The sequence below is a fragment of the Rhea pennata genome, chromosome 24 (genome assembly GCF_028389875.1).
Source record: "Rhea pennata isolate bPtePen1 chromosome 24, bPtePen1.pri, whole genome shotgun sequence".
Lineage (NCBI taxonomy): Eukaryota > Metazoa > Chordata > Aves > Rheiformes > Rheidae > Rhea > Rhea pennata.
In genome coordinates, this window is record NC_084686.1 from 2,605,361 (window position 1) to 2,633,337 (window position 27,977).

Here is a 27,977-nt window from a genome sequence, read left to right on the forward strand (position 1 = left end):
GGTGAACCTATCTAGAAACACCATTCTAGAAGAGAAAAAATGTCCTAAGTGCACCGCTGCTAGGAACGAGATGTTACCTTGGCTACCGTCTGCTCAGCAATGGTGCTTGGCCGACGTTGACGCGCATCAAGTCTCTGCTCCACAGGGAAGCTACTTCGATGTGATTTGAGCCTCTCCACCAACAAGTAATAGATTGCAGCAAAGTGGTTGTAACTCTTGTTCTGCAGAGACTGAAAGAGAGAAGCACAAGAGATCGAGTGCAGCCAAATGCATGCATCTTTTATGTACTACAAGACTAGGAAGAAAAAAGAATCGCCTTTTAGAAGAAAAACAAATTTTTAAGAGCCAGTGGGGCCTTCACATCCTTATGAAGTCAGAAAGCTTCATACCAGAAGCGCCAGGCAAAGAAAGCATCAGCCTTAGTTTAGTGGCACGGCCCTTACAATGGCAGGAGCTTCCTGTGTTCCAGGCTGCAGCAGAACGTGTAGCTAACATTCAGGTGCTATTCTGAGCCCTCAAAGATTTGAACCTGTAGAAGGGACCGAGCTCCAAGACTTCCTGAATAAACAGGCTATTCCAAATCACTAGAAGCAATAGGGAACTGAGCCCCTGCAAAGCAGAGACAGTAGCCTTTTCTGGCAGGAAGTATTCAGACTGTAGCCTCCACAATGGCTAAAAATAGCGACCATTCTAAAGGAAATGATTGTGTTAACTCCATAGGGAGTGTTTTAGCATTTATGTTTGGTAAGAAGTATGATTTGGGATTGGAGGGAGACAGTCAATTGCTTATTGCTTTTATGTTCCTTTTTGAATTTCATATTCCACCCTCTCAGAGGCTCAAAGTGAATTTACTTTCCCTTCTGCTTTCCCTCCTCTCTCTCCATTTGACAAGTAATGATTTATCCATCCTCACCCAGGGAGTCTAACAGTGTGGAAGCCAACATGGTTCCTTGATTTTAATTCTCTGCTTAAGAATCAACTTACCTGGCAAACAAATCCCTAGAAATGACCATTTGTAAGCAGCAGCAAGTATCAGCATCCTGACAGAAAGTACTATAGGGCTAGCATTTTTTAAGTAGCGCTCGCTATATTTCTGTCTGTTCTCTAGTCTAATGCAACTGAAGCATCAAGTATTTTGAAATACCTACTAGTTTAAATGAAAATGAACAGTTAATTACAGTAAAAGACCAATAATCCAGTCCTGTGGGCCCTGGGATATATGACCACAACACATTATTCCTTCTCATGGCTTCTAATTTGGATTCCTGACACAGAGGAGTATCACTTTCCTCACAGTGCTGCTTTTTCAATGGACACATGTTTTACTCTGAGGGGCAAGGGATGCTTTAGACTGGAATAGCTGGGTGCATCCAGCAAGGAATAAGGCATACTGGTGAAGCTGTTTATGGGAATATTGCACAATGCTTGCCTGCTGTTTGCGTAACACAGACACCTTCCCCCTGCTAGAGATGATCTTTAGGAAACATCTTGGAGGGATGTCTCTCCTCTTCCTGACCAGTCTACTGGTACACACTGAGGCATAAAAAGGACAGAACAACTACAAAATGCCTACATATGGGAAGCAGCAGCATAGCTGCTTTGCCCTTGCTAGGGTCTGACCTCATAAAATAGTCTACCATTTTTTTCTTCCCTAGTTCTTGAAATGAATGTTTCAAGGAACTCACATAACAACTCACAGTAGTAAAACAAAGAAAGTGAGCGCTCCCTGGGGATAAGTATTAGTGTAAATCTGTTTTACCTCAACAGTTTTCTGCTGGTCTATTCCAAGGCTGTGCATTAGCCGCAAAACTTGCTCGTTATACTCTCCAATGGAAGGCTCATTCTCCTGTCCTGGTGCATAAAGATTGGGTCTCTGTGCAGGAACTTCTATAAGCATCCACTTGTGCTCCTTAATCTGAGCGATAGTTAATCTTTTGGATGGGTCTAGGACCAACATTCTTCTAATCAGGTGTTCACACTCTGTTGGTTAAAAAAAAAAAAAAAAAAGGTAAGTAGTAATCAACCTGCTTGCTAAGGGCTACTTGCATAAGCTCACCTGACACTTACCAATAGAGAGCACAACAACAGGAAACTGGCTTGCTTCTACCTAATTCTGGTGCTAAATACACTTCCTGAAAGCTAAAACAATCTTTCAAAACAAGACTAAAAGTCACACTAAGAAGAGAAAAAGATCCACTTCCTTAAATATATGGTATGGCTAATAGTGCCATTATTTCCACACAGCTCCCACACAAGAGTAATAGGTATTACTGTTAAGGAATAGGAATTACCTGTTAAGGCCACTTGAGCTGTTCTAAGAACTAATGAAGCTTCAAAACACCTCTGTGAAGTGAGGGGGGGGGGGGAGTAATTAGCATCCTTCTCCAACACATTTTGACCCCTGTGGTCACAAAAACAATTAAAAATGGTGCCACCTTGGGCTGTGAATAGTAGCCAGTGACTAAGACTGGAAGTTTGTATGTTTCTAATCCATAACCAAGGAACACTCAGAAGCTTTAGCTGTCAGAATGGTTTTGAACACACCTAGCCATTGCTGCTCTCTGACCACTGTATGTTGGACAGGGTAAAAATAACATGTTTTTCTTAAGATCTCACTTGGATTTGGAAGATGAGGAGCAAGAGATGAACATGCAGTTTTTATATGGGAGGAAATCAACACAAGTTTATTTCAGGGGGCTTATCGATATACCCTGCATTCCTAGTTGACCAGGATGTGGCTACAGTACAGTTGTAAGGAATCAGTCCATTCAGGTAGTTATGACAAACAGTTTAGAGAGATTCCTGGCTATTTATTCCTGTTTATCTCATTCAGATTTTAACTGTTTTGCAAAGAGACACACACCTTTCCCCACTGCCTGCAACACCATGCGATCAGCAAAAGGTGCAGCAAAGCTGGAAGCGAAACAGCAGATCTACAGTGCAGTCAGGGCAGTGACTGCAACTTGCACACAGGTACCTGGATCTAGCTTGATACCTATGTCATTAAAGTCACAAAAACACCACACAGCTCAGCACAGGCTGCAAAATGTGCCCAGGAAGCTGAGGGTTGCTCAGCTCCACTTTGTGGTACCATAATTGCATTGCTAAAAGCAACCAAGTGCTGAGCTAACTAACTCTGCAGTGTTCAGGAGTACATAGGATCAGAACGAAAAAGGGGAGGACCAGAATGTTTTGCAGCACAGAACCTTCAACAACAGGACAGAGAAAAAAATTATTTAAGAGAACTAAAAATAAGCACACAAAACAGTCTACTGAAAATGTGTTTGATTGAGGAAAGCTGTTTCTAAGCAATCCAAGTTTAGAGACCTGTTAATACAGGGAAGCTGAAGGACAGCACAAAACCCTGTGCAAAAATTGCCCTATTTGTTCTTGTCTAAACAGGCATGAGGGAGAGCAAAACCCAACAGATGGGGCAATTAAGTGAGGGAGATATCTGATAGTCTTTCAGTCGCGTGTGGGAGTGCCAGAATATGACTATGAGAATCTGGCATATGAATTAGTTGTGCACTTTTTTGCTTTTGTTTAGCAGATGCTGTCAAAACCCAGGAAACACCCAATCCACCAAAGTAAGTATGACAGTGATACTGTTCTCAACATAATTTTCTTTCCAGATTAAAATGTTTATGGTATTAGAGCATGCAAATCAGTTGTTGCTCAAATATATCTCTCCTGTTGGTATACCCCCATATTTTTAGCCACCGTAGGGAGAGAGATTCTTCAGCTTCCATTTAGAACCTCTTGTTGCTCCTGACCTCAGCTATGCTGCCGTTCGTAATAAACATGCACTGCTGAGGTAGAAATGGGCTGCTCTGCCTAGCAGAAGCAGCCTGGTTGCAAACGCATGTGGCTCACCTAGGCTAACTTACTTTGTTTTGTACCAAAATGAAACGGTCTGCCACACCATAGTCTGCTGGATAGATGCACCACCTGTTGCTGTCTTGCAACAGAGGTTTTTCTAGACTTCACTTAAGATTTACCACCCCAAAAATACAGGACACATTATTACCTTCTGACATAAAATAAGGGATCCTGAATCTTCCTTCCAGAACACGTTGCCTCAATATGGGAAGTGTTGGTCCATCAAAAGGTAATGCTCCACAGACCAAAACATAAAGAACTACACCCATGCTCTGTAAGAAGGAGAACACTTGTTTTACCATTTGAGCCACAAACAAAGTTCTCTGAGCTTGGCTAGCCAACTCCTGTGACAGAAAAAAAATCAAAATTGTGTTCTGCAGAAACAGGAAATACACAGAAAAAAAGGAATTATATTTCTGAAACTCCCTAAACATTAGGAACACTCAGCTAACCCAAGATAGCTACTAGACTTGCAGTACCTTGTGCTGAAAAGCAGGTAAGCTGAAGTGTAATGGGCTAGAGACTCTGTCTGCTAGCAGGAAGCTCCATCAGGTGACTGAATGATGCCTGGAAAGTGAGCCCCAACTTCAGGTGAGAATTCAAGACATTCTTTATTAATCTGAACTTTCTTCAAACAAAAACAAACCTCAAACAGCAGCCACTCAAAGTAAGAAATTGCAACCTTTTACATTTACCAATTTGCAGAAGCCTGGGGAGGAAGTACACTGGTAGCTTTATGAACAGTGTTAGCCTCAGGGAGGCTCAAACTAGTAATTCTGCACTGCTATGTGCAGTGCTGAGCACGAAGAATTATGCAAAATGAGCAAAAGGAGACAATCTGGGCAAGAGCTCTCATCCAACTGCCAGACTCATTTTTGAAAGTATGCAAGTTAATTGGCACTGCAAGTGGAAATAGTCTTGCAGTATAGCCAAAAAAAATACAGCACCATACCAGATGAAATAACCACATCAGACCTTCATGCCATGAGCTGGCATAGATAGCCACAGCACTGGGTTTCTCAAGGGAAAAAAAAGTAATCATTCCACATTCACCTTAAAATTTTGTGAGTACATAGAAATTTTTAAAACTAAATATATATTTTAAAAAGTCCCTTCCTTCCTTCCTTAACCTGACAAGAGCTGAACTGTGGATTGTTGCATTCCTCCTGCAAGCTTAGCACTTTCAGCTGACCTACTCTGAATGAGCTGTTGCAAAAGGAAAACAGAATCCTGAACTCATCTGAGAAGATAAGTGAAGGCGATAACAGTTTTATCTTAAATATAAACACGTGTGCTTCTTTTTGTAAGCAGGCAGATTCTGTTAATGATTTAGGATCTTAAATATTTAAAGAAATATTTAACAAAGCTCTGAGATTCACTTCTGACATTCAAACAGTGCCTGTGTTACCTGAAACAGTTAAGTACAGCTGAGATCTACTGCAGGATTATTTAGCAATTACAAAAGGTTCAGAAGGGCTGTAGCCTTTTTTTTAATTGAGATTATATATAGACGTACTGATATCGATAGATAGACAGATCGATGAAGAGTGTTTTTTGTTAATTATATTATATTAGATTAGCAGCTGAAAGATGAATTTCTATGCCAGTGAACCAGGCTCTGACCAAAATGTCAGTGTCTGTGTTGTTAGGATATATGCAGTATTATCACTGAAAACCTGATGTCAGAGCAGACTGACAAACCGTACTCTCTCTCTCTCTGGTTTCTTCAGGAGGTGAATCTGTCATTGTATGTACCAGAATACTAAAATTAAGAAAAATATGTAAGAAATGAAAGGCAGTCTATGAAAATTTGTGAAGAGTGCAGAGAACCTGTTCAGCTCACTTTAGTCCTTTTTTCTTTACATAAGAATTTAGTTGCTTTTTCTGTGCCTCTTCCATTAGAGTAATACGCATGGACACACACACACCGCTTCATAAACATCCAGCTGCCTGCAGTAGGAACGCTTGTGGCACAAGCATAGTTGTTCTCAGCTCAAAGAGAAATGCAGTCAGCATCTCTCCTGTGCTTCAGTGGCTCAGAATCCTTTTAACCTCATCAAGAGCAAACAGACCTTACAAAGTTCAATTCCCACTTAACACAGAAGATACCCAGCGCATTGAAACAGCAAAGTTCAGGCATTCAGTTAGGAGAGCTGTTTGAGGAGCTACAGTTTTTCCTCTGATGGGTTTATGTGTACCTACAACATACATTTAGTAGCCACTTAACTGTTAACTTCAGTTCCGTTCTGTGTTAAGAGTCATTTTATGACACTTTCAAGAAATAAAGTCAAAAAGAAACAGCTTGTCTGCAGCTTACAAAACCTCAGAGGTGAGCCCTGTGTTCTAAATTCCTAAAAGCTGCTTTAAATCCAGTTAAAAAAGTAACGGTACCCAGATATCCAGCTGAGGTCCCTCGTATTGCTGCCCTTCAAAGACTTCTGGGGCTGCGTAAGGTGGGCTTCCACACCATGTTGTCAGAGGCTCACCACTTTTATAGAAATTTCCAAAGCCAAAATCTGTTGAGAAATTAAGGAGAAAGTCATTTCAAACTCCAATTGCATGACAAACAATTATATGCAAGGACTGGGCCTGAAAGCTCTCCTTCATTCATCAAAGGCTCTGTCTTTCACTGGCACTCCTACTGAATTTCAGATGCTGAATGTCCTATGTTGTTTTTTTCATGACAACTGCGTAATTACTAAAACTCTCTGCAAAACTTCACAACCCACAGGAGTTTTCAGTTAACTTCTACCAATTTGCTAAATCTAAGTTTATAAATGGTTATCCCTAGAATTCAACAAACTGGAGATCAGACATGCATACGAGCTTATTTACTTGCCAAGAAGTATCTGAGATTCATTACTGGATCTGAGATTGCCTGAGTTTTCTTTGGGTGCTCTCTAGCCTTGAACACACAACAAATATTGACAACAAAAGCATCAACACTGGAGATGGGAGGAAGGAGCTCTGCCAAAAGCAACAAGCATGGGAAAACACACAGCCTTCTGCTAGGAAGGAAGCTCTGCTACCGGGATTGTCTAAAACCCTTTCAGCCTACAACTGAACACTTACTATTCTACAACTAAGCATTTTTTTAAAGTGTTCTTACAGCTTAACAAGAAACCAGGTTTGGGGACTTCTATATTAGTCTCAATTTATAATAATCCAATAGTGAAAAGTGAAGTGACAGTCACTGTTGAATAGGGAACATTAAGTCTGATAAAGTCTGAAGCAATTTTTATTGCCTCCCCTGTTGCTTTGCTTCTAGGTCACCTAGCTTTTACTAAAACAAAACAAGTGAAAAACATTAACAACGAGGAAGCTGGCTCAGTGGCTGAACTAAAGCTGATCATTTTCAAAAAGCAAAATGCCAAGTGGGTGTTACCGCTCCCCAGTGTCTGATCTGTAGTTCTCTTACCTCCTGCTCCACCTGTACCAGTGTCTTCAGGGCTCTTCCCAGCCCAGACCTTCCAGTTTCTTGTACATCCTGCCATCACTCTTGCTCCCTTTGCTCAGTTCATACATCATTTACTTTAGCATTCCCTGCTCTTACTGCTTCCTATTTGTCCCTCCTATGTCCATTTTACATACCCATTCTAAATACACTCCTTGACACTACACAAGGTTCTACTTACTCAACAGTCTTTTAATAAAAGACAGTGTAGTTGGATACACAATGAATCAAAATCCTGACTCCACTGAAGTGTAGAGGAGTTTTCTCATGGAATCAGCAAGGCCAACATTCTTCTGCATTGCTTCCATTATTACTGCTCTGTATTGTTTAGCCCCCCATTGCACTCATGCTACAGACCACACTCTGTGATCTCTGTGACAACAAAAGCTGTTAATGAAAAAAACCCACCACATTCTCAAGGTGAAAGATTTAACAAGGGCAAGTATTTTTGGATTTAAGACTTTCAAGACTACAGCAAACTGGCTTCAATTCACTATCTGGTCAGTGTATCTCTGAAGGAAGTACAGAATGGAGCATTAGCAAGTAACAGGCAAAGACCCTTAAGCCCATGTTCTTTGCACAACATTGCTTATATCACCACTGCTCTACCACTGCATTAACAATGATGTAACTCTTACCTAAAGAGTAAGTACCACTTTTTCCTAAACAAAGTAATCTATACAGTAGAAGGCTACAAGTTGATAGCTACAAAGATAATGCTTTACCTTTGTAGCCAACCAGGCTCCTGCAAAGTAATACTGCATGCTGGCAGGACTCAAGGAATCCTGTGAAAGTCAGCAGTGTTGATGCACCGTAATCAGGCTGTTGATTTAGTCCTATCAACCACTGAATACCTCAGAGGTATGTTAATATGATGTGGTGCTGATCAGCAGATAGCAGCACTGATAAACACTGTCGTTAGCAGAAATGGTACAGGCACTGCTGGTACCACTTTGTTTGGTTCTATTTGCACAGGTTGTTTTACATAAAGGAAAGGGGTTGGCTCTCTATTCACATGTTGTGAGCTGTAAAATACTGGAGAACCTCAGAATCAAAGCAAGACAGAGATATTAAACAGAACAACTGAAAAGGCTTAAGTAAAGTTAACTTAGAGTTCCTTTAGAGGAGTATTATGTAAATTGAAACATACCGTTTGTTCTACAGTAAAGGTACTATTTTTTTTTCCTAGTAAGAGGACACAAGAGCTCCAGCAGTTCATTTAATACAATGCATAAAAAATAAGCATTGATGGAAGTAGCAGTTTCAGGAACATCAAAACTGAAGAGGTTTTAGAGCAGTTCTCCTGCCTTTCAAGATTTTCCTTAGCACATAATAAGGTATAAAGCTTCTTCTGCAACTGCTGCTATAGGTAAGGCTTACTACTTAGTACCTGGCCACCTATACATGAACCTGCAGGAAGGTTTCTTCCCTGTGCGATTTTTGCCTGCTGGCAAATTTGGTTACAGCCAAGCAGTGGGTTCAAAAGTTACATGGGCCATATACACAAACAGCATGATTTCACAGGTCTTTTGGTTGCTTCTGAACATTCTTCTAACTACAAGTTCACTAAAGATTTCAGCAAGAAACATACACCTGCTTCCTTAGTGCACGGCACTACAGAGTCTCTGTTGGAGACTAATAAAATAAGCAGGATTTTAGCTGGCTTTAATGAAATGCACTAATTAGGAATAATAGAGGAAAAATGGAGAGCCAAGACTATGCAACCAATCACCTCTCAGTATGGAAAACTCTGCAGCAGGTAACACACACTGTAAGGTAGTAGAAACAGTCACTGTTTTGTGCAACAGCCATATTCCAGAGGGCGTTTGTCTTATAAATGTACCTTCTTAATATACATTATGATGGTGATCTGCTTGATTGAGGTAAGCAGCTGGTGACTGCAGATCAGCCACAGTTATTTACACACAATTCATGTCACTCTGTCTCATTTTATCCCTTGTCTTTCCAAAGCTCACTTGTGGTAATCTTCAAGGAACAACTAGACACAGCCATGTAAATGTCTAACCTGGCTTAGACCAGTTCTCAGTGGTGTTCTTCCATAGAAAATTCATCTTTGAAAATATTTTGCAACACGTGTGTAATTCCTGTTTTTATTCAGGAATTTCAAAGCCTTTATTATGGAATTTGTCTCTCTTATCAGGGTTTTCAGATGTTAAACAGCATAGCAATTTTACTGGTGAGGCCAGTGGAGCAGAGAAGTTAAGATTAGCCCCAAAGCAGGTAACAAGTCAGTGATGACCCAGACCAGGCCAGGCATAAAAGTGCCCAACTGTTTTCTAAACACCAAAGAGAAACTTGTCACTTGGTTAAAAACCTCTGCCTAGGCATTTCCACAGCCTGAAATTCAATGCGGTACTTCTGCTATAACCTTTCTGTCACCACATCATGTGTTCTGGGAACATCTCAGTCCAGTGACCTGAATATATCAGGGTTTAAGGGGAAGTGCTAACTCACATTTCCTTTTATAAACATTAGCCTTATGCCTTTTTTCCTTGGTTGTAACTATATGGTCTAACACCCTGCACATACTTCATCACTGTCTCATCAACTTACTGGAAATTACTTCTTTTTTTTTTCAAACAAACAGCCCTTCTGGGAAAAAAGACATTATGAGGGGTCTGAATTTACTGACACAAGAGAACAAGCCTAAAAACAAGCAGGATAGTTCATTTAGGATAGCCTACGAGATGATAAAGATACTGGCTTAATTGTCAGAAGCAGCAAACTCATGTTGCAAATATAGGAAAATGGGCTGCATCTACCTGCATCTCCCTGACCACAGACTCCTGAAGCTACTGGGCCCAACCCAAAGCAGTCAAATGGCTGCTCTTCGCTCACCCGTACACAACTAGGCCAGAGGCTGAAACCACCGCAGACCATTCCATACCAGGCAGTTAAAAACTTCTCCTGGGTCTGCACTAAGGCTCCAGCTATCTACCCAGGAAAACCTCTGACTTGGATCTGGAAGTTCTCCTAAAACAAAGACTTGCTTACACAGATAAACATGCAGGTTACCCTTTTGGCTCCTTGTACACACAGGTGAAATCCACTACTGCTGCAGTAACAAGAGCAGCTCTGGTGCCTATAACCCTCCCAAGCCATTCTCGCAGTTCCTTTAGCAGAAAACAAAAGTCTCTGATCTTCAGCTGTCTGGGAAACAATCCTGAATTGCCTCAGCACAACGTCACAGGACATATCCCCAGAGATATCTGACAATCGCTAACTGCACAATGAGAAGATGTTTGCTGCAGGAATTCTCGTGTGTAGACAAGTTGCACCAAGGAGTCATTTTGGGACACTAAGTTCCAATACACAGCAGATAGAGGGCATAAAATACAATATTCCTGCTCCTTTCCTGGAAAATTCAAAATAACTGTGGGATGAGGTTTGCCAGGTCATTATAGTGCTAAGAAAAATAGCAACACCTGCATTTTAAAGTCTCTAAAAACTCAGCATGCCAATTCCTCTATAACAATAATTCTGGAAAGACTCAGGTCCTTAATGCTCTAGGAACAGGATCTGCATTTAAGTTATCAGTCCTTGGAGCTGTTCAGCAGATGTATTTACTAATGAGAAACAATGTCACCCAGTCATAGGATTAATTCTTTTCACTTCTTATCTCAAACTAACCATACCCATTATTTGCATAAACATAAAGCAGTAACAGACACCTCTTACACCCTAGGGTTTTCTCACTGGGAAAGAGGACTAAAATGTACATGAATGGACCTCATCTTCGCATATTTTCCGTCCAATCTCTTAGATACTGAATTCACTCTCTCAGCTGATTTCTAAAACTGTCACCCTACCTTTGAGGTTGTACTGATGGTAGTTCCTCCAGTCTGAGTGACCTAACACTAGCCAAGTCAGAGGAATATTTGCACAGTATCTTTTTACTTCATAAGGCATTATGAATGTATGTGGTCAGGATCCTTCGCCCCTCATTTGCGATCTGTCTCCTCTGATAATCATGTATTCAGTAAAAAAAGATGTCTTACTTTGGATAACTGTGGCATCTTTTTGGTGACACCAGAGTACAAATAGTTTGATGCTCTTATTAGAAAATAAACAATTCCTTTGATATTGGAATGTGTAAATGCTATGGAGAACTCTCTTTGTTGATACTTACTACCCACAATAAATTATAAAAACTCATGGAAGAGTTAGGGACTCCTGTGTAATGTGAATACACCACCTCTGTGTTCTTCATTTATTCTACTTCTGCCTAAACAATTAGGTACAAATGTTTCTTGCTGCAGCTGAAGGCAATGAGAAGCAATAAATGAAAAAAAATAACTATCAGAGCAATGTACATCGCCTAATCTTTGGAATCCCACATTTCCTCCCCCTGTCAAGAAATAACACACAGGAGTGCTTCTTTTTTCAGAAGGACTGAAAAAATCCAGGTTCTTTGCAGTCTTATGACACATTTTTTGTTCTGTTTTTGTTCCAGACAAATACACCTTTGCTTCAGGAAAGCTGAGCTGATCATTAGATAGCCCTATTATCCTGCCTCCAAGACCTGAACTGCAGAGCTCATGTGAGATCAAATCTGCTGAAGTGATCCGATCCTAGTGACAAGAAAGACACTGTAGCACAAGGCTTCAGGTTGGAAGAAACAATTCATGAGAATCTACTGAAAAAAAGATCATGATCAGAGGCCTTGAGACTTCAACGAACTGCTTGGACAAAGGGGCTCTAGGGCATAAATAACCTTGAAACTGTTACATTTCATGATTTATCGTATTTGATTTACAATGACCTTCTAGGGTTGCATAGTATCATGCTGTAGATTCATTACTTTAAATATCTGAATAAAAACTTGAGGTTTAAGAGGTATGCATCTGTATGCTGACTGCTAATTCTGAATTGTCATTTTTGTGATGGTGTGATACTCTCTCACCTGTTTTTGCTTTGTTAACAATCAGGCTAGAAATTAAAGAGACAAACAAACATTTAACCTTCATTTTACCCTTTTAACACAACATCTCCAAATCAGTACTATGTTCCAGATAATTAACATACTTTCAGTATGAGAAAATTACTTTATGCTGCTGCAAGTATCCATTGTAGGTGGAACTCCCAAGAGCCTAACTCTGTATTGCTGGCCAGTATTGGCTGGCCAACACTGTATTGGCTTAATGTCAGAAAATCAGATACCCAGTCTCACTGCAGTGGGATTTTGGGACTCTCCCATAAGCAGAGAAGAGGCCCAGTGCCTATCAGCAAGAAGGCTGCATTGCCAGAAAGACTATTTGAAGGTCAGATCACATGCCAGAGCCACACCAGCGTCATGCTCTGCAAGCACACAGAATGCCTGACAGTTGCATGAACTGTTACGTGATGGCACCCTGGCATGTCACCATCATCTGCAAGGGCAAATGGCCAATGTCAGCTCAGTTTCCAAATCTAAGTAGGAAACATTGAATATAAAATTCATGTTATACTTCCTTTTCCATCCACCTTCAGTTCCAAAACAAGTTCAGTTGAAATAACAGAGGGAAAAATAACAAAACCTTCTACAGAAAAATCCCCCAATCACTCTATGTCGTCTTTTTCCTATCACAGCCAGATTTTTGTTGTGAATTTTTATTCACTTTGAGGAAAGTTTTCTTCACACATCATTGGCTTGGCAACCTTGACAGTACTTCAGGAGACATGCGGCAATTTCTTCTCTCAGAAGCATTTTGCCATCTGTGTAGGTATCATTAAGTCTGATCTTTCCCTTCACTTATCTTGAATTTGTTAGAATTTCAACATCCTCTAAACACTGCAGATAAATATCAATCTTTAACTCAGAACTGCAGCTCCTACTCAGGTGCCACCCTCATATGTCTCCACATCAGATTTGCAAATACGTATACGTATACTTGGAGTCACAGTTACAGAAAGCATGACTTTCTTGGGAATACACAAGATACCAATTCCTAAGAAAGAGAAACTTTGCCTATCCAGACTGGATTTAAAAATAGGTATTTAGTGAATATGAACATGAGAAGCCACTTCAGAAAGAAAAATTAAAAAAAACAAAACCTGAATAGCAAAAACCAGAAGAGAGTCTTTCAGTATGACTGATCAATACAAGAAAAGCTGCAGCTTATACTACAGTCAGAGTTTTCTTTTCTGCTATTATCTTTACATGTTTAATTTCATAACATATAATAGTTTTATTTGTAATTACCAAAATAGCCTAAGAGCTAGGAGGTCTTAGAACTGAATGGCATGGTCCTTGCAAGGCTGTTGCCTTTTGTTCCCTGTTTGAACAGCACAATTACATAACTTTGGCTATCAAGACAGTTTTTTCCTAAGTGGAACAGCAGCAGTTGGCTTTCATCTGAAGGTTTGGTGATAGCATAGAAGATTAAGTTTTATCAGACAGAGCCATGAATGAAAGGTGTATAAATTGATACTAAAAGAAACAGGCAAGAAGGCACTCTCTACAAGGCCTAATACAACAATTCCAGTTGCTGGGGCTTGGGGGAAGGAGGAACGGATGGCAGGAAGTGGCCAGCCTCGTATACCCTCCCTGAACAGCATCTCCCACTTCACTGCCAGACCCAGAACAGTAGGCTAGATGGGTCACTGCTCTGACTCAGTAGGACATTTCTGAAGAGTCTATGTGCTTGGGTTGGGATTACATGCCCTAAACTGGCAACTGTTCCCTCATTCTGCCCTTGATCTGCAGTTCTACAACTTCAATATCTTCCCTTTTTACAGGGAAAGGGACATTAGTATCTCTTTAGCATGCATTGACAGTAACAGGTACAGTCAAAGCCAGATACCTATTAATTCATATTGGACTTTTTCATGTAACGTAACACTTAGTGATGCATATTTCAGCAAACTGCTCTTATCTTTAGAAATCCCATTATAATCTCCTGTTGGATTACCTGTGCAGGAAGTTCAGCATCAATTGTCAGGCTATATATATTATTATAGTTACCTCTTTTTGTTTCCATTCTGCCTTCTACACTTGTTTCTTCAATTAGGTTAAACCATTTTTAAAGAACTCATGAAATTACAGAACCCACTAAAAACAGTTCAGATAAAAAGTTTAAGATTTAGATAACAGACTGGATGCACAATATACTGGGCTTCTTCAGTTTCTAATTATTGCACTGTCAGTTTGATTGTCCCACTTTCTGAAGTGTCAGAATAGCCAGGACTCAATTAAGCACAAAATAATCACTAGCCTCCCTCTCTCTCTCCCCCCTTACCTTGCTTCTGCTTTGCAATTGCTGATCTACCATAATCATTTAAAGTTGGAGATGATTGTTTTTAACGTAAGAATACTGTTAAGATTCTTCATTCCAGATCTTGCTGGATTTTAAGAAAATTACTGATTTCTAAGGGAAAAATGTGCCAGCCCTCCACAAAACATATGCCAGCCACAGCATTCTAAAAGGACTGAAATTGGACTCATTACCAGAGGACTGAGATTACATAATGGAGTGATCTTTATCTTCTTAACATTTGCCTGAATCTGCACTTTAAAAAAATACGATCATTTACAGCTTTGTGTTCAGCTGAATAAACTCTATGTTTGTGCAATCTGCAAATATTGGCTCTCAACATTTGTGGCATTTTGTTTCTCAACATCATTACCCCCTTTAGAATAATCTTGAATTTAGAAGGTATAATTTTTTGCATGTACATCATTTAAATGGAATCTGTTTTTCTGTTAAAAATGGAAACAATAAGATTTCAGACCTGTTTGTGATTTGAGAAATGGAAGCTCCCTGCCAGAGCCATTGCAACTTCTGCTGTACATCTGGCAATATGAGGTGGTCTCTAATTTGTGCCTCAAAATTCTCTAAAGGGCCACTAGCTTCAGTGTTATAATTAATCCACTTTCCTAAAATTACATAGAATTCAACCTGCCTGGCTTCACAGAGGCATGCAAATCTTTTGTCGTAATAGTGTGAGTGAAGGAGATAATCATGAGGAGAGAGGTACCGATAAAGGAAAGGTATGAGTGTGTTAGAAGCAAACCTGACCCACTTCATGAACTGAATGCTGATCCGCCAGTTCTGACGTCAATGCATATTTTACTGTCCACCAGCAAGACAAGCCAGCACTACAACCTACTTCAAAATAACAGTCTCTCCTACCTGATCTGGTTCAGACACAATAGGTTTACAATCAAGATGGCATGATTTCTGTAGAGATGTCTATAAAGCATTTCAATCTGGCAGTTTTGTGGGGGTGGGAAGCATGCAGTAACTGAAATCCAGCCTTTAAGATCCTTTCAAAAAAAAAAAAAGCAAAGTGTAAAGAGTAAAAGAACATTTTGACTCTACAGGCAACAACTTTGAGAGGAACAAAGGAGCTTTATCTTGTTACTTTTTAAAAACAAATTCGGTATCAAACTTGATGGAAACTACATGGTATAGTAGCATTCATCTGCAATCTTCTCAGAGGATGTTTTATCCAATAAATATTTTTTTTTCAAGTTACTCAGGCTACAGTTTGAGGCTTCTGTTCCCAACCCCCTCATGTCTTCTAGAGAATAAAAGGTAATAAAAGCTATCGCCTAAAGATCTTTATGCATCTTCTGTTTGTCAGTTACTAAGACTCAGGAAAGGTCCTTAGACATATAGCTATCCTCTTTTAGAATAATTTTAAAACAAAGCCAATGACTTTCATTCCTGCCTCCTTGTTTAAACATAGAAGGTGGCAGTCTCATCAGTACACAGTTTTAGAAACACTTCTTTTTAAGTCTTAACTATTCTCCAATAAGCTGAAATACAGAGGCAATTTTATAGACATATTTAACCAAAAAACATTGTATTTCTATAAAACAAAAGCTTCAATAAAAGCCTCAGAAGCATCAGAAGGTATCCAGAGATTCAATGGAAGTTAGGAAGAGCTTGGAACAAGCACGAGTATCTACTTGGATTGATTTCCTAGCTGCTTGGAATGATCAGCAATGGACAGCCCCAAGCACAGTGCACGGGGCCCAGGGCAAATACTGAAACTGCAGAACTTTCTATCAACATAATTAATCAGTTATCACTCTTAAATTGCTAGATTAATTCTAATTATCAGATTTAGGATCCTGGTTGCCCTTTGTTCTCCCTCAGTTTGATAAATGAACGGTGCAGCATATGAACCACTGGAAGAAACTGCTCTCAGAAACGTGTGCAACAACAGGTAACTCCAAAATCGCAGATCAATTATCCTGTGGAATTCATTAGCTATCCCCCTTGCAGAGAAAAATAAAATAACTGACTGGAGACAAATCACTACAAAAGTTTCTGCCCATCGTAACTTTCTTCCAGTTATTTTATCACCAAAGTTGGACATGGGAATCGCTATCAATTTGACCAAGCTTGACAAAGCAATACACAAGAATCAGACCATATGAATCACTGCTAGTTAATACGATCATTTATATACAGACCACCAGTAATTAATATTCTGTAATACAAAGGTAGAGCAGCGGAGCAGCTAAATGGAGGAAAGAGATAGCAGCAGATCATAGAATCTATTAACTTAACCATTCATCAATACTTGTATTTATTTTTGAGTTCCTGGAGAACCTATGCACTGAAATTCCCTATGACAGAACAGTTCATGCCTCTAACCTTTGTTTTGTTAACAGGTCTCCTGGGATGCCTTTGAAGTAGTATTTTTGTGACCCTGTGTTATACTTGCACTGCAATGTTCAGGGAGGCAGGGAACTTGCTTCCCCACAGTGCTAAGGACAGTCATGAAAGGGACACCTCTGAATACTGCCTCGGTTCAAGGCAGCCAAGTCCCTGTGGAGGAGTTCTGAAAAACTATCCTTGCCTAAATGTGATGATCTACAGGGCCAAACACTGATTCACAGGAAAAAAAAAATAAAACAGATGGAAAGTGGTGGTGTAAGTGGGGAGACAAACAGCAGCTCAGAAGGAAAGAGACTAAATGAACAATAGGCCAAAAAACCTCTTAGGCTTAGTTCAGTTACCGTTAGGAAGTGGAGTCCATGTGACCTGCACTCTTTAGACTTGATATTTATTGAAGTCATACATTATCATAGTAAATAGAATTGTTCAGTCAATCATAAATCTCTAGGACTGCAAACAACTGCTTTATGTAAATGCAAGTTTAAAATTAGAAGATAAAAGTAAAAATAACCCACAAATGTCTATTGATAAATTTGCTCAACTAAAAGAGAACAAAGTAGAACAAACTTTTCATTGTCAAATCCATAGCTCCGAGCAAGCAGTGTGAACTGACCTATTAGTTTTCAGAATTTTGAGACTGAACATCACACATTCAATCCCAACATCATCAGTTATTACACTAGGCATTCTGTTATAAATTCTAGATACCATCTCTATCTCAAACTGTTTCTTTAGCTTTCTTCAGGTACCAAAAACCCTAAGTAAAATCTCATACTAAAACTGCAACTTCCTGATAAAACGGTTGCAAAATCCTTTTGCTTCTTCTGATAGTAGCTTTCAATTTTATTACTGTTTAACATTAATACAAAAGCCCACCTTTATAGAATAAAGAAAATCAAAAGGTAACAGTAGTTTAGTATCAGATGAAACAAAAAAGAGGCTACTACAGAGACTCTGCTTTTAATTTACATAAAGCATTAAATAACAGAACACTTTTCATAGCTTTTATGAATCTGCTGTAAAATGCACTAACATGCTAAAGAGCCATGAAATACACAGGACATGCCATCAAAGACCAGATTACTAGTCTTCGCTTTTTAGCTCCAGAGAATGTCTCCCATATCCTTCTGCTAAAAATATAAAGCACAGGTCTGACAACCAAAACTAGATATGAATGGCTTAGTAATTATTTTATTCTGATTTGGTAACCAAAATTAGCTGAACATACAGTCAAAACCATGCTTCTGCAATTCACACTGTTTTTTTTTCTCTTTTCCTTAATTTTGTTTTATCCCTTACTTAACTTTTCTTCAAGCTCTTAAATCATGAGAAAATCATGCTAGGGGTGGGAAGGTGGTGGTAAAGGAATGAAGACAGGAATGCTTTAAATGTACAAACAAAACAAAGGTCAATACAAAAGCAACAAACAAATCCAGGAGCTGGGAAAGCTACCCCATTAATACATATGCTGATAAGAAATACTCCAGAGCCCACCCGTAAAATCCCCTTTATCTTTGGATCCCAGTGCAAAGATAACCTCTTTTGACAGCAATGACTGTAGGTTTCTCTTCTCTAAGTTTAAGAGGATAAAATTTTTACTCAAACAACAGTTTCCATCTCAGAGGTGAAGAGTTTGTTTTAAAAGACTGCATTGATTTTCCATTCTGATAAAGATGACTTGTAAAGATACAAGAAATTTTTGCTGAGTGTAAAATGAATCCCCAGAAATAGCAGCAGTGCCCAGTCTTCCCAATATTTGTTGTAGTATCACAGAGAGTGGGGTGAATCTTTGAGACACATGCTAACCAGTTAACCAGTGTTAACTTAAATAAATAAATAAAGATTCCTGGTTAAGAATCCTTTTCCTGAGTTTCTCAATTTCATTTTCTTCTAGCCTAGACAAGTCTTAAATTTACTATATGAAAAATATCCCTGGCCTTTTCCCTTTTCTTTAAACTCTTTCAGGATGCTATCTTCGTGTTCCACAGAGAAAGAAAAAAAGAAATTTCTTTGTTAAACATCTGCAGGCACATTTAACGCTTTTCTGCAGCCTTATCCTTAGAGAAGGCATTAGAGATCAAGACATGTTTACAGTCCATCCATTTCATATTTCAGACAGGAAATTAAAGGGTAAAATGATACAACAATGATCTGCAGCTCAAAAGAGTTTAGCCCTACACTTTTTTCAGTCAATTAAGTGTCTATTGTCACTTCCTTCTTAGAACTGCAAAGCTAACTCCTATGCAAACCAGTTTCATATAGCACTTAGTCTTCCTTCTCTGATCCCATACTATTGATGACTGAAGTTCAACAATCCTGCAAATTAAGATGTTATCTAGCTTTCCCTTTTCAAGTGTCTAAGGGCTAAAGTCAGCAGGGAAGGGTTCATGGAACTGTAATGAGTTGACAACTGACAAAATGATTTCCATTGCTAGCAACATCTGCTGTGTCTATATTTATGATTAAAATGAAATCATGCATGCAAAAAAAATCAATAAGCTTCCATTTTGAGTTTTCTAATGTTGAAAGAAGTTATTTGATTAACTCTGCTTTAACCTGAACATCTGGCTGCATGACAGACATGTTATGACACCCACAAAAAATGACTTTGACTCCAAAAATTACTTCCTTTTTCCTGAAAGCATAATGGAGCTAATCTAGGAATTATTTTAGCTGCCTTCACTGTGATATCCATAATGAAAAAAAAAATTAAATATATTACCACTCTGAATTTCTATACCGTAAGTGTAGCAGGATTTCTCAGGCAGCAGCAACTGAATTAATGTAACTGCTCTCATAAAAATAAGATGTTACTGAGTACCATCAACATTATGGGTACCTGCTATTTTGATGTTCATATTGTTGTCAAGCAGAAGATTTTCAGCCTTCAGGTCACGGTGCACAATCTTTCGGCCATGGCAATACTCCACTGCTGAGAGGATCTGCCAGAACTTGCGCCTGGCCTCAGACTCACTTAGACGGCCATGGCTGGCGAGGTAATCTGTTCAAATAAAGTAGGTTTCAATGGATTAGCCAGCAAGCAGTAGCCTTGAAATCAAGAAATCTCTCTCAAATATTTAGCACTAGTAGAATCAATAGGATTTCAGCCAGTCCTGGTTCCTAAGCCATTATTCTCCCAAGCTCCTTTCCAGAAGAGTGGAAAAAAGGAGCATGAAAAAGCTGCTGCCTAATCAAACTCAATCCTCTATATTTACCTCTTTTAGGGTTGTAAGACTGTTCCAATAAATCTTTTCATATAACACAACTCCTGTAGAATGCAGAATGTTGGAATAGCTTAACTGGCTTCACCATCATAAGATGCTTCAAGTCTTAGGTCTCTCATCAGTTCATGTGAGCTTCATGCCACAATTCTCTCGCTGAAACCTCAACATGCACAGTATGTTGTAAAAGTAAAAAGTATAAAAAGTAAAAGCATTGTTCCTCTGGAAGTAAAACCAGTAGCCATAAGAAGCCATCCTGACTGGTCTCTTGTCTTCATCACACCACAAGCAGGAAGAACATTTTGCTTTCATATTTGATTATGTCATAAAAGTAATGTTAGTCCTGAAATAAACAACAGCTGTGGAAACCGAAGACTCCATTTATCCTCAGGAACACAAACAAGTGAAGCAGCAGTTGTGAGATTTCAGTTCAGTTCTCCTGATAGAAGGGAGCTTCTATAGACAGTTCTAGTTTTTCCTTCTCTTACAAGACAGAAAATCAAGAAATCAACAATCAGGATGCTTTTAGAATCGCGTTCTACAACCTACAAACACCGTATTAATGGCCAAAGTGCAACAAACACACAGGTATTCTACCCAGCGATCCACAGGCAAGGGCAGCAAATACACACACACACTGACCTGCAACCACTTGCTGCAACACAAGAACCAGTCTTAACCAGCAGTAAAACAAGAAACAACGAGCAAGAGAAATCTTATTCGAAGAGTAAGAGTTTAAAAATGCAAGGTGATCTTCTGACAAATGACTAGTAGAGGGACAAAAATAATTTCTCTCTAATAAAAATGAGGCAGTATTCCAGGAGCAATTCTGCTCCATGACAATGCAGCACTGACTATTCATTCAAAGGCACTACAGAACCTTTCAGCACAACTACCTTCTCAGAACTCTTGAAAAATAAAAGTCAAACAATACATACTGCATTGTTGATTACCACAATACTTTACAGTGATGCTGGAAGGTAAACTATTCAAACAGAGCAGATCAACCATACCTATGAATCTTCTAACTAATGACCTTTACAGGACTACGTAAAAAAAGGCTGCTTTGTATGGACACTATAGACAGGACACAAAGCATTTCCACCCGCGTACCGCAATTCTTTTATCCAATCCTCTAACGCACAGTAGTGATGTTTTCTGGGAACAGGTATGAAATCCAAGTAGAACTAAGCAGGAAGTAATTAGCTGAAATAAGATGCCAATTGCTTTACTGCAACCACTGCAAATAATTTTATTTTTATTTTTTTTAACAGTGAACTATTTTAAATCTTTGCTGTTCATCTCACAAGTTTCTGCTAAAGGGAGAAAGGAGAAGTTCAAGAATATTAGCATCATCTGGAATGTGATTTTGTCTCTGGAGACTCCATCTCACCATTAGTTCATTTTGCCCATACCTATACATGCAGTATTTTTCATTCAGCAGTGTTTTCCAGTTCTGTTTAAAGTACAGAGCAAAAATGGAGACTCTAGAATTTATGCTGTGGTTCAGCATTGAAATATGTTCCAATTCTACTTTATGCATACATACAACATGTTACCAGATATTCACTTATCACACAGAGCAGATCTCTACATGTGCTAATTATATGAATAAAGTGTATACCTCATGCCTGGCTCATATCGAAGTGACTAGTAGGATTGGGTAGGTGATACGGTACAGGCTGCATAAACAGTTTCAGCAAAGTAGTAACAATGATCTCTAAGAAAAGGTAGTTAAGTCACATGTACGATAATTAACGATCCAGTCAGCTCATGGAAAACGTTGACTACAGACTGTTGATTTCTGCTTGGATTAATCAGAAGAAAAAAAAATTAGATTTATGTAATCTAACATTCCTAAAATAAGTTGGTGCTTTGATTCTTAGTATCATTATAAGGTTGTTAGATCAGCTTGCAACCCCACATCTTATTTCCATGACAGGCAACCTTACACTGTGTCTATCATGAGATGATAAAACACAGCCTTATTAGTTGTTAAACAAATATCAACCTTCCAAAATGCTGAGGATAATGGAAGGCAGTCTACAGGCATTTGACTGTAATTCCTGCATTATGGCTGGGGGGGGGGGGGAGGGGGAGGGGAGAGAGAGGAATTCAGAGCAAATAAATCTTTTCTACCCTGTAAGTCTCGTAAAAAAGCTTACTAGACAGTGAGGACACACACTGCCAAACATACTACTCCAGCAATATTTCACAAAACCAGCATTTATGAGGAGAAAAAAGGGAAATGTAACTTACAAGCCATTGATAACAATGCAGCTGCTAGTTTCTGATACTACATTAGAATAAGAGTAACCCAGGTTGCAAAGGGCCATAAGATAACTAGAGCCAAACTAAGCTTTCGGTTACTTGTAAAGCTGTGGAAAATTAACTAAATTTAACAGAATTACTCTAGACTCATTTCTGTGCAATACCACTAGCTTTAGCATATCACAAATACATAAAATTTCAATATAAACCAGAAAAAAAGTGCAGTGAAACAGTGATATGAAGATCTGGGAGCTCTGGCACGCTGCTGATTTAAGAACAAAGGATTGCGAGAAAGCTATTGCTTATTTGGCAGGAGATCACCCAGTCAGTAACACATATAGGAAATTATTATCTAATTGGCAGCACATACCCACCAATTCCACAGAAAGTACAAGATTTCCATATTAACTGTAGATTACAGCTCTGCTGCAAATGCTTACATGACTCTGTAAATACCCTGAAGGAAAATACCCACAAGGAAGTTAGCATGTTTTGTGCAATGCAAAATGAAGCAGAGAAGAGCTACCAAGCACAGTTTCCTATTGGTAAGTAATATTTTTTCAGAAGATGAGACTCAGTATTCAAAAATCCACAAAACACTCCTAAAAGTTACTGACTTACTGAAATATTTTTGGGGAAAAATATAGGCTTGAGGCTTCAAAACTCAAGTTTATCCACACAACGTAATTACTAATTTTCAATCTGTCACATCTAATGTTTTCTAAAGACAAAGATTTTTTTGCTTCTAGAAGACACCTTTAACTGCAACAGTAGTTATTAAAACAGGATATGGAGCAGATAAAACATTTTATTAAGTCAGATGTGAATTAAACCAAATAAAATTTACATTTAACTTTACCAAAGGCTATTTCAAAAAGTGGTATTTCCATCTTGTAAAATATGGCATGTGGAAAACCAACTGGTATAAAGGAGGATATCTTCCAGAGAAAGTGCTGCTAAAAAAGGCACAAAAAGAGACCAAAAACTTCCCAGCTGATAGAGAGAGCCACAATAAAGTTGTACTCAAAGCCAAAAATGGCGTTTCTTCAATTTGTACTTATGCAACTGACAACATCAGTGTGCTATTAAGGCATACGCTTATAGTAAACTATTTAATCACTTCAAATTTTGGAGTTAACAAAAAAAAAAAAAAAAAAAAAAAAAAAAAAAAAAGAGAGAGAGAGAGAGAGAGAGAGAGAAAAGTTTTTGCCTACCATTTTTTCTGGCAATTTCACTGCATTGTCAGCAGTTCTCCCGTACCACTTCTGCTCTTCATCGGAAATTCAGCTTTTTTTATTTATTTTGGCAAAGCCAAAGTCCTTCAGATTAGGAAAGCAAAAAGAATTTTTTTTTTCTTCACAATAAGAATTTAAAACCAACTTATCATTGGTTTAAAAAGATACTAAGGGCATTTGAGCACATGACAAAACATATCAGCAATGTAACTGCAGTTGATAATTAAACATTTCAGAATATTTTTTATTCTAATGCCTAGGAGATATGAGAGTTGTGTTTAAATTGTTTTAACCCATTAACATTCTTTAAAAACTTTAGTTGGGCAAAAGCAAGAGTGTATCTGCATTACTAGATAACTGAACAAATAGTTTCTCTACCTTCCAAGAAGTTTTGTCTTATTTCAGTCTGTGCATCCTGACTCTGGTCCAACACACCCTAGCTTGCTTATTTAAAAGTTTATTTTTCTTCTGTCTGCTGTTAGGTATACATTTGATTGGATACAACTCTTACAGGCTCAATATCATTATTTCTCCTTGATCCAGATAAATTCAGAGAGGCTGAAAATGAGGGTGCAGCAGAAGGGTTCATTCTGATTCCCAGACAGCCTGCAACTACTGATAGGTCAGCTCCATTACAAATGTGTAACAACAGGTGTCCAGCACAAGGGAAGTAAAATGACTACTTTCCAACAGATCTAAAAAACAGATTTCCTACTTCATTCCCTGTACTTCAGTGTGAGAAAGCTGACTTCAGCAGTCACTCAGAGGACCAGTATAAAAAACACTTGCTTCATTTACAGTGGTGTTAGCTTAATGTCAAGGTAGATTTAATGGAAACAATTGAAAATGACCATTTAGAAAACTGGGCCAATACACCTGGTACCTAATGAGAAATTGCACACAAACTGTAATTTACAGACTAGGTGACATAAACATTTCTGCCTGAATTCAGCTAACATGTCAAAAGAGCTGCTAAAAAATGAACAAGACGTATAGGAAGTTTTTATCCTCTTTCTCTTTATTTGTGAGGATCTCTGAAAAAATCCACAATTAAAATAACTAATTACATCTTCCAAGCTAGTTATACAACCTCAATGACTCCAAAAAGATCGTCTTTCCCAAAATAATGCCAAAGCAGCAAAGTAACACAGAATACCTGGACTCTTTTTTTTTAATTAGCACTATACTGTTTACAGCACTCAAAGCTTTTCCATATTTCTCAATGATATATGAAGACCTGAGTGAATACAGTAAGCAAACTCCAAAACGTGAAAACATCTTTCCCATACTTCACTGATGATGCACTCCTGCTTCATTGTTACTACAAATAAGGATAAAGAAAGAAAGATGTTGTTCAGAACAAGGGGGTACAGACTCACCCACAGTCCTTGAGGATCTCTGCAGATACTCAGGAAAATATAAAGGAGAAAAAAACATTTTATATTTAAAACAGTATTTCATGCCTTTAAAGTAGTCCTGTCATCTCTGCTAAGATCAGATTTATATTATAAGACAAACCAAAATGTGGCACTACCTAGACAGGAAAAGAAGAAAAAAACAAGGCAATTTGAGAGACATGGCTACACTAACACACGGCACTTTTCCAAATCTTCAGTATGGAACCTATGCAATAACACTGCTTCAGGTATTTACATCTTTCAGGTAAGATGTAATAATCATCATCTAAACCAAGCGTAGCCATGACAATCCTAGGCAAATATGAAGAAGCTTTACTCTGCCTCCCTAAAAAACGTTTACTTTGAAGAGATTTCAAAGAGGTAGAAGACTCTTCTGTCACACAAGGAATTCATCGTAGTACTGCAATGCTCTGTATCTATTACTGCAGTAAATTAAACAAAGTAGAGATCAGTAATTCATTTATAATTCTTTACACAAAAAAATCAGTTTTCAATAATTTTCTGTGTAGACGATGATATAGATAGCATTATGATATGATATAGAAGATGAAAGAACCTTTTCAAAACACTGTTTACAAATAAACACATTGAGAATGCTGTTCTTCTTTTAATCCCTGCCAAAGCCACAATTCATGCTCTGAGAGATGACTGCATGACATGCTGAGTTTTCAGGACAAACAGATCCATGAATTACAAAGCAATCTTCATGAGTATCAATCCAGGAATGTCAAATTCAACCCCGCGTATGACATGACGCCAATTTTGTGCCTCAAACTCTTTAAAAATATAAATGTGACAGCGCAAGGAAAGGGAAAGCACAATGCTCCCAGTATTACGAATGTAAGAAACACATTTTTTGCATGTTAGCTAATCTGGAGAAATCTGAAAATTTGGAAAATATCTGAATATCTAGAGAAGTTTAAGAATTCTTCTAGATCATGTAAGACTGACTACTTCCCTGACATGCGTGTTCTTCTGTTTTTAAGCAAGAGAGTTCTCAGTTGCCATTTGGGTCACCACACTATGCTACCATTGAGCATTCCACGCATTGGGATATCCATTAGTAAAGTGAATTCTGAATTACATTTTTATGCGGTTTAAATAAACAATTGCAATCATAAGCAGATCACCTTCTTAATATGTTCAGTAAAACAGGCTTACTGAAAAGGTGTTTTGTAGGCAGATTATTCAGAAAAAAGGCCTATATTCCATAATCAAAGTGACTTAAAAGTTTTGTGTTCAACTGAAAGCATTTCATGCACTGCTGCTGCTATCTCCCCAACAGGTACTGCCAAGAGAGAAGATGGCTGGTCCTGAGTCCTCTGAAATGGTGAGACCAGAGACTTCAGTCAGTAGAAGGCACTATACTTATTTTCAACTGCCTCTATTGTAACAGAGGCAGTGTCAGCCAGTGGATTTTTTTTAAGTATGTACATTAGACAAATCTCACCCCCACATCACACCTTCTGATTAAGCGTTTTTATGTTTTCTGTGTAACAAAATAGAAAGAAGCAGCTACCTTAGGTTTAGCTGCAACCATAGCAGGAATAAGATAGTCTTTTGCTCAGAAAGCAGCTTCTTGTCTGCCTTTCAGCAGTACATTTGTTTTCAGGATGAGTGGGACATTAAGACATGTTTCGTAAAATACAGTATTTACTTCAAAGTATACAGGTAGATGAATTGTTTGAAAGGGCCAGTGGTCAAAGCTTTTCACTTAAAATGTTGTCCTTCATCTAGGTGAAATTTTTGTTTGGGTTTCTTTGTACTTTTAGGGTCTGCTTAAGAACCACACACATACTGAAACAAGTCTAATGAAGGGCTACAGAGACAATATGACATTGGAGCATCTGTCATACAAGGAGAAGCTGAGAGAGCTGGGGCTCTTCAGCCTGGAGAAGAAAAGGCTCAAAGGGATCTTAATGTGTGTAAATTCATGATGGGCAAATGTAAAGACGATTGAGACAAACTCTTCTCAGCAGTATCCAGTGAAAGGACAGGAGACAATAGGCGAACACTGAAATAAAGAGAATTCTATTTAAACATATGAAGTTTTTCACTCTGCTGGCAAAAACCTGAACAGGTTGTGCAGAAGGGTAGTGGTGTCGCCATGCTTGGAGATGCTCAAAAGGCAGCCGGATGCAGTCCTGAGACCCTGCTCTATGCCGATCCTCCACTGAACTGGGGGACTGGACTGAACAATCTCTGGAGAGTCCTTACAACTTCAGATGTTCCGTGATTATGTGATCTGGGCTCAGTGTGAGGCAGTAAAGACACAGCTCCTCACTTTCAAGCTTATAAAGAACAGGAACGAATATTTCAGTACTAGAGGACATGTACTTCTGCGTTTATGGTTTCCTACTAACAGTAACAGTAATAATGTATAATTTGTTTCCTTAGCTGAATTTTGAACCCATTAGAAATCTTCATACTGAAAAAAAAAAATCAGGTCTTGAATAGTTTTGCCTAGGAATGTTTCTGAGAACAGTTAAACAACTTCAAGAAATGGTAGTTGTAGCTGATCCTTTGCCAGAGTACATCCTGGCAACCTGGATGTAACCAGACAGCTGCTCACATTCATTCCAGTCCAGCTTTCTATATCTGTGCCCAGACATATATGAAAATGTGCAGGACAAACTGTTAGGTAAGACTAGACTCTTGCAAATAGAGACAAAATTAAATGCTCTTACTATAAGAAACTAAAGAGATGCCTGAAGGTCTCCTTTATGCAGAAATGTTTCTAGAAAGATTTAAATTTTATTGTTCACTTAAAGAAACACAAGAGTAAGTAGTTGAGAATGCAAGTACTCGGGTTCACATTATCAAACATCTCCTTAAGGCTTAGAATTTATTTACACTGAAATATTCTA

The 27,977-nt window shown here is 38.6% G+C and overlaps 1 protein-coding gene across 3 annotated transcripts in view; it reads right to left on the reverse strand.

Annotated features, from left to right (window-relative positions):
• SIK2 (salt inducible kinase 2) overlaps nt 1-27,977 on the reverse strand; it is a 64,965-nt gene that overhangs the window by 15,090 nt on the left and 21,898 nt on the right. For 2 of the 3 annotated variants that reach the window (XM_062594741.1, XM_062594740.1), the window contains 5 exons: nt 19,805-19,966; nt 6,271-6,395; nt 4,028-4,151; nt 1,760-1,980; nt 78-230 (listed from right to left, as the gene is read on the reverse strand). In XM_062594741.1, the coding sequence (XP_062450725.1) occupies nt 78-230; nt 1,760-1,980; nt 4,028-4,151; nt 6,271-6,395; nt 19,805-19,966 (785 nt within the window). The remainder of the gene's footprint in view (nt 1-77; nt 231-1,759; nt 1,981-4,027; nt 4,152-6,270; nt 6,396-19,804; nt 19,967-27,977) is intronic. The other variant, XM_062594744.1, reaches the window with a different exon arrangement.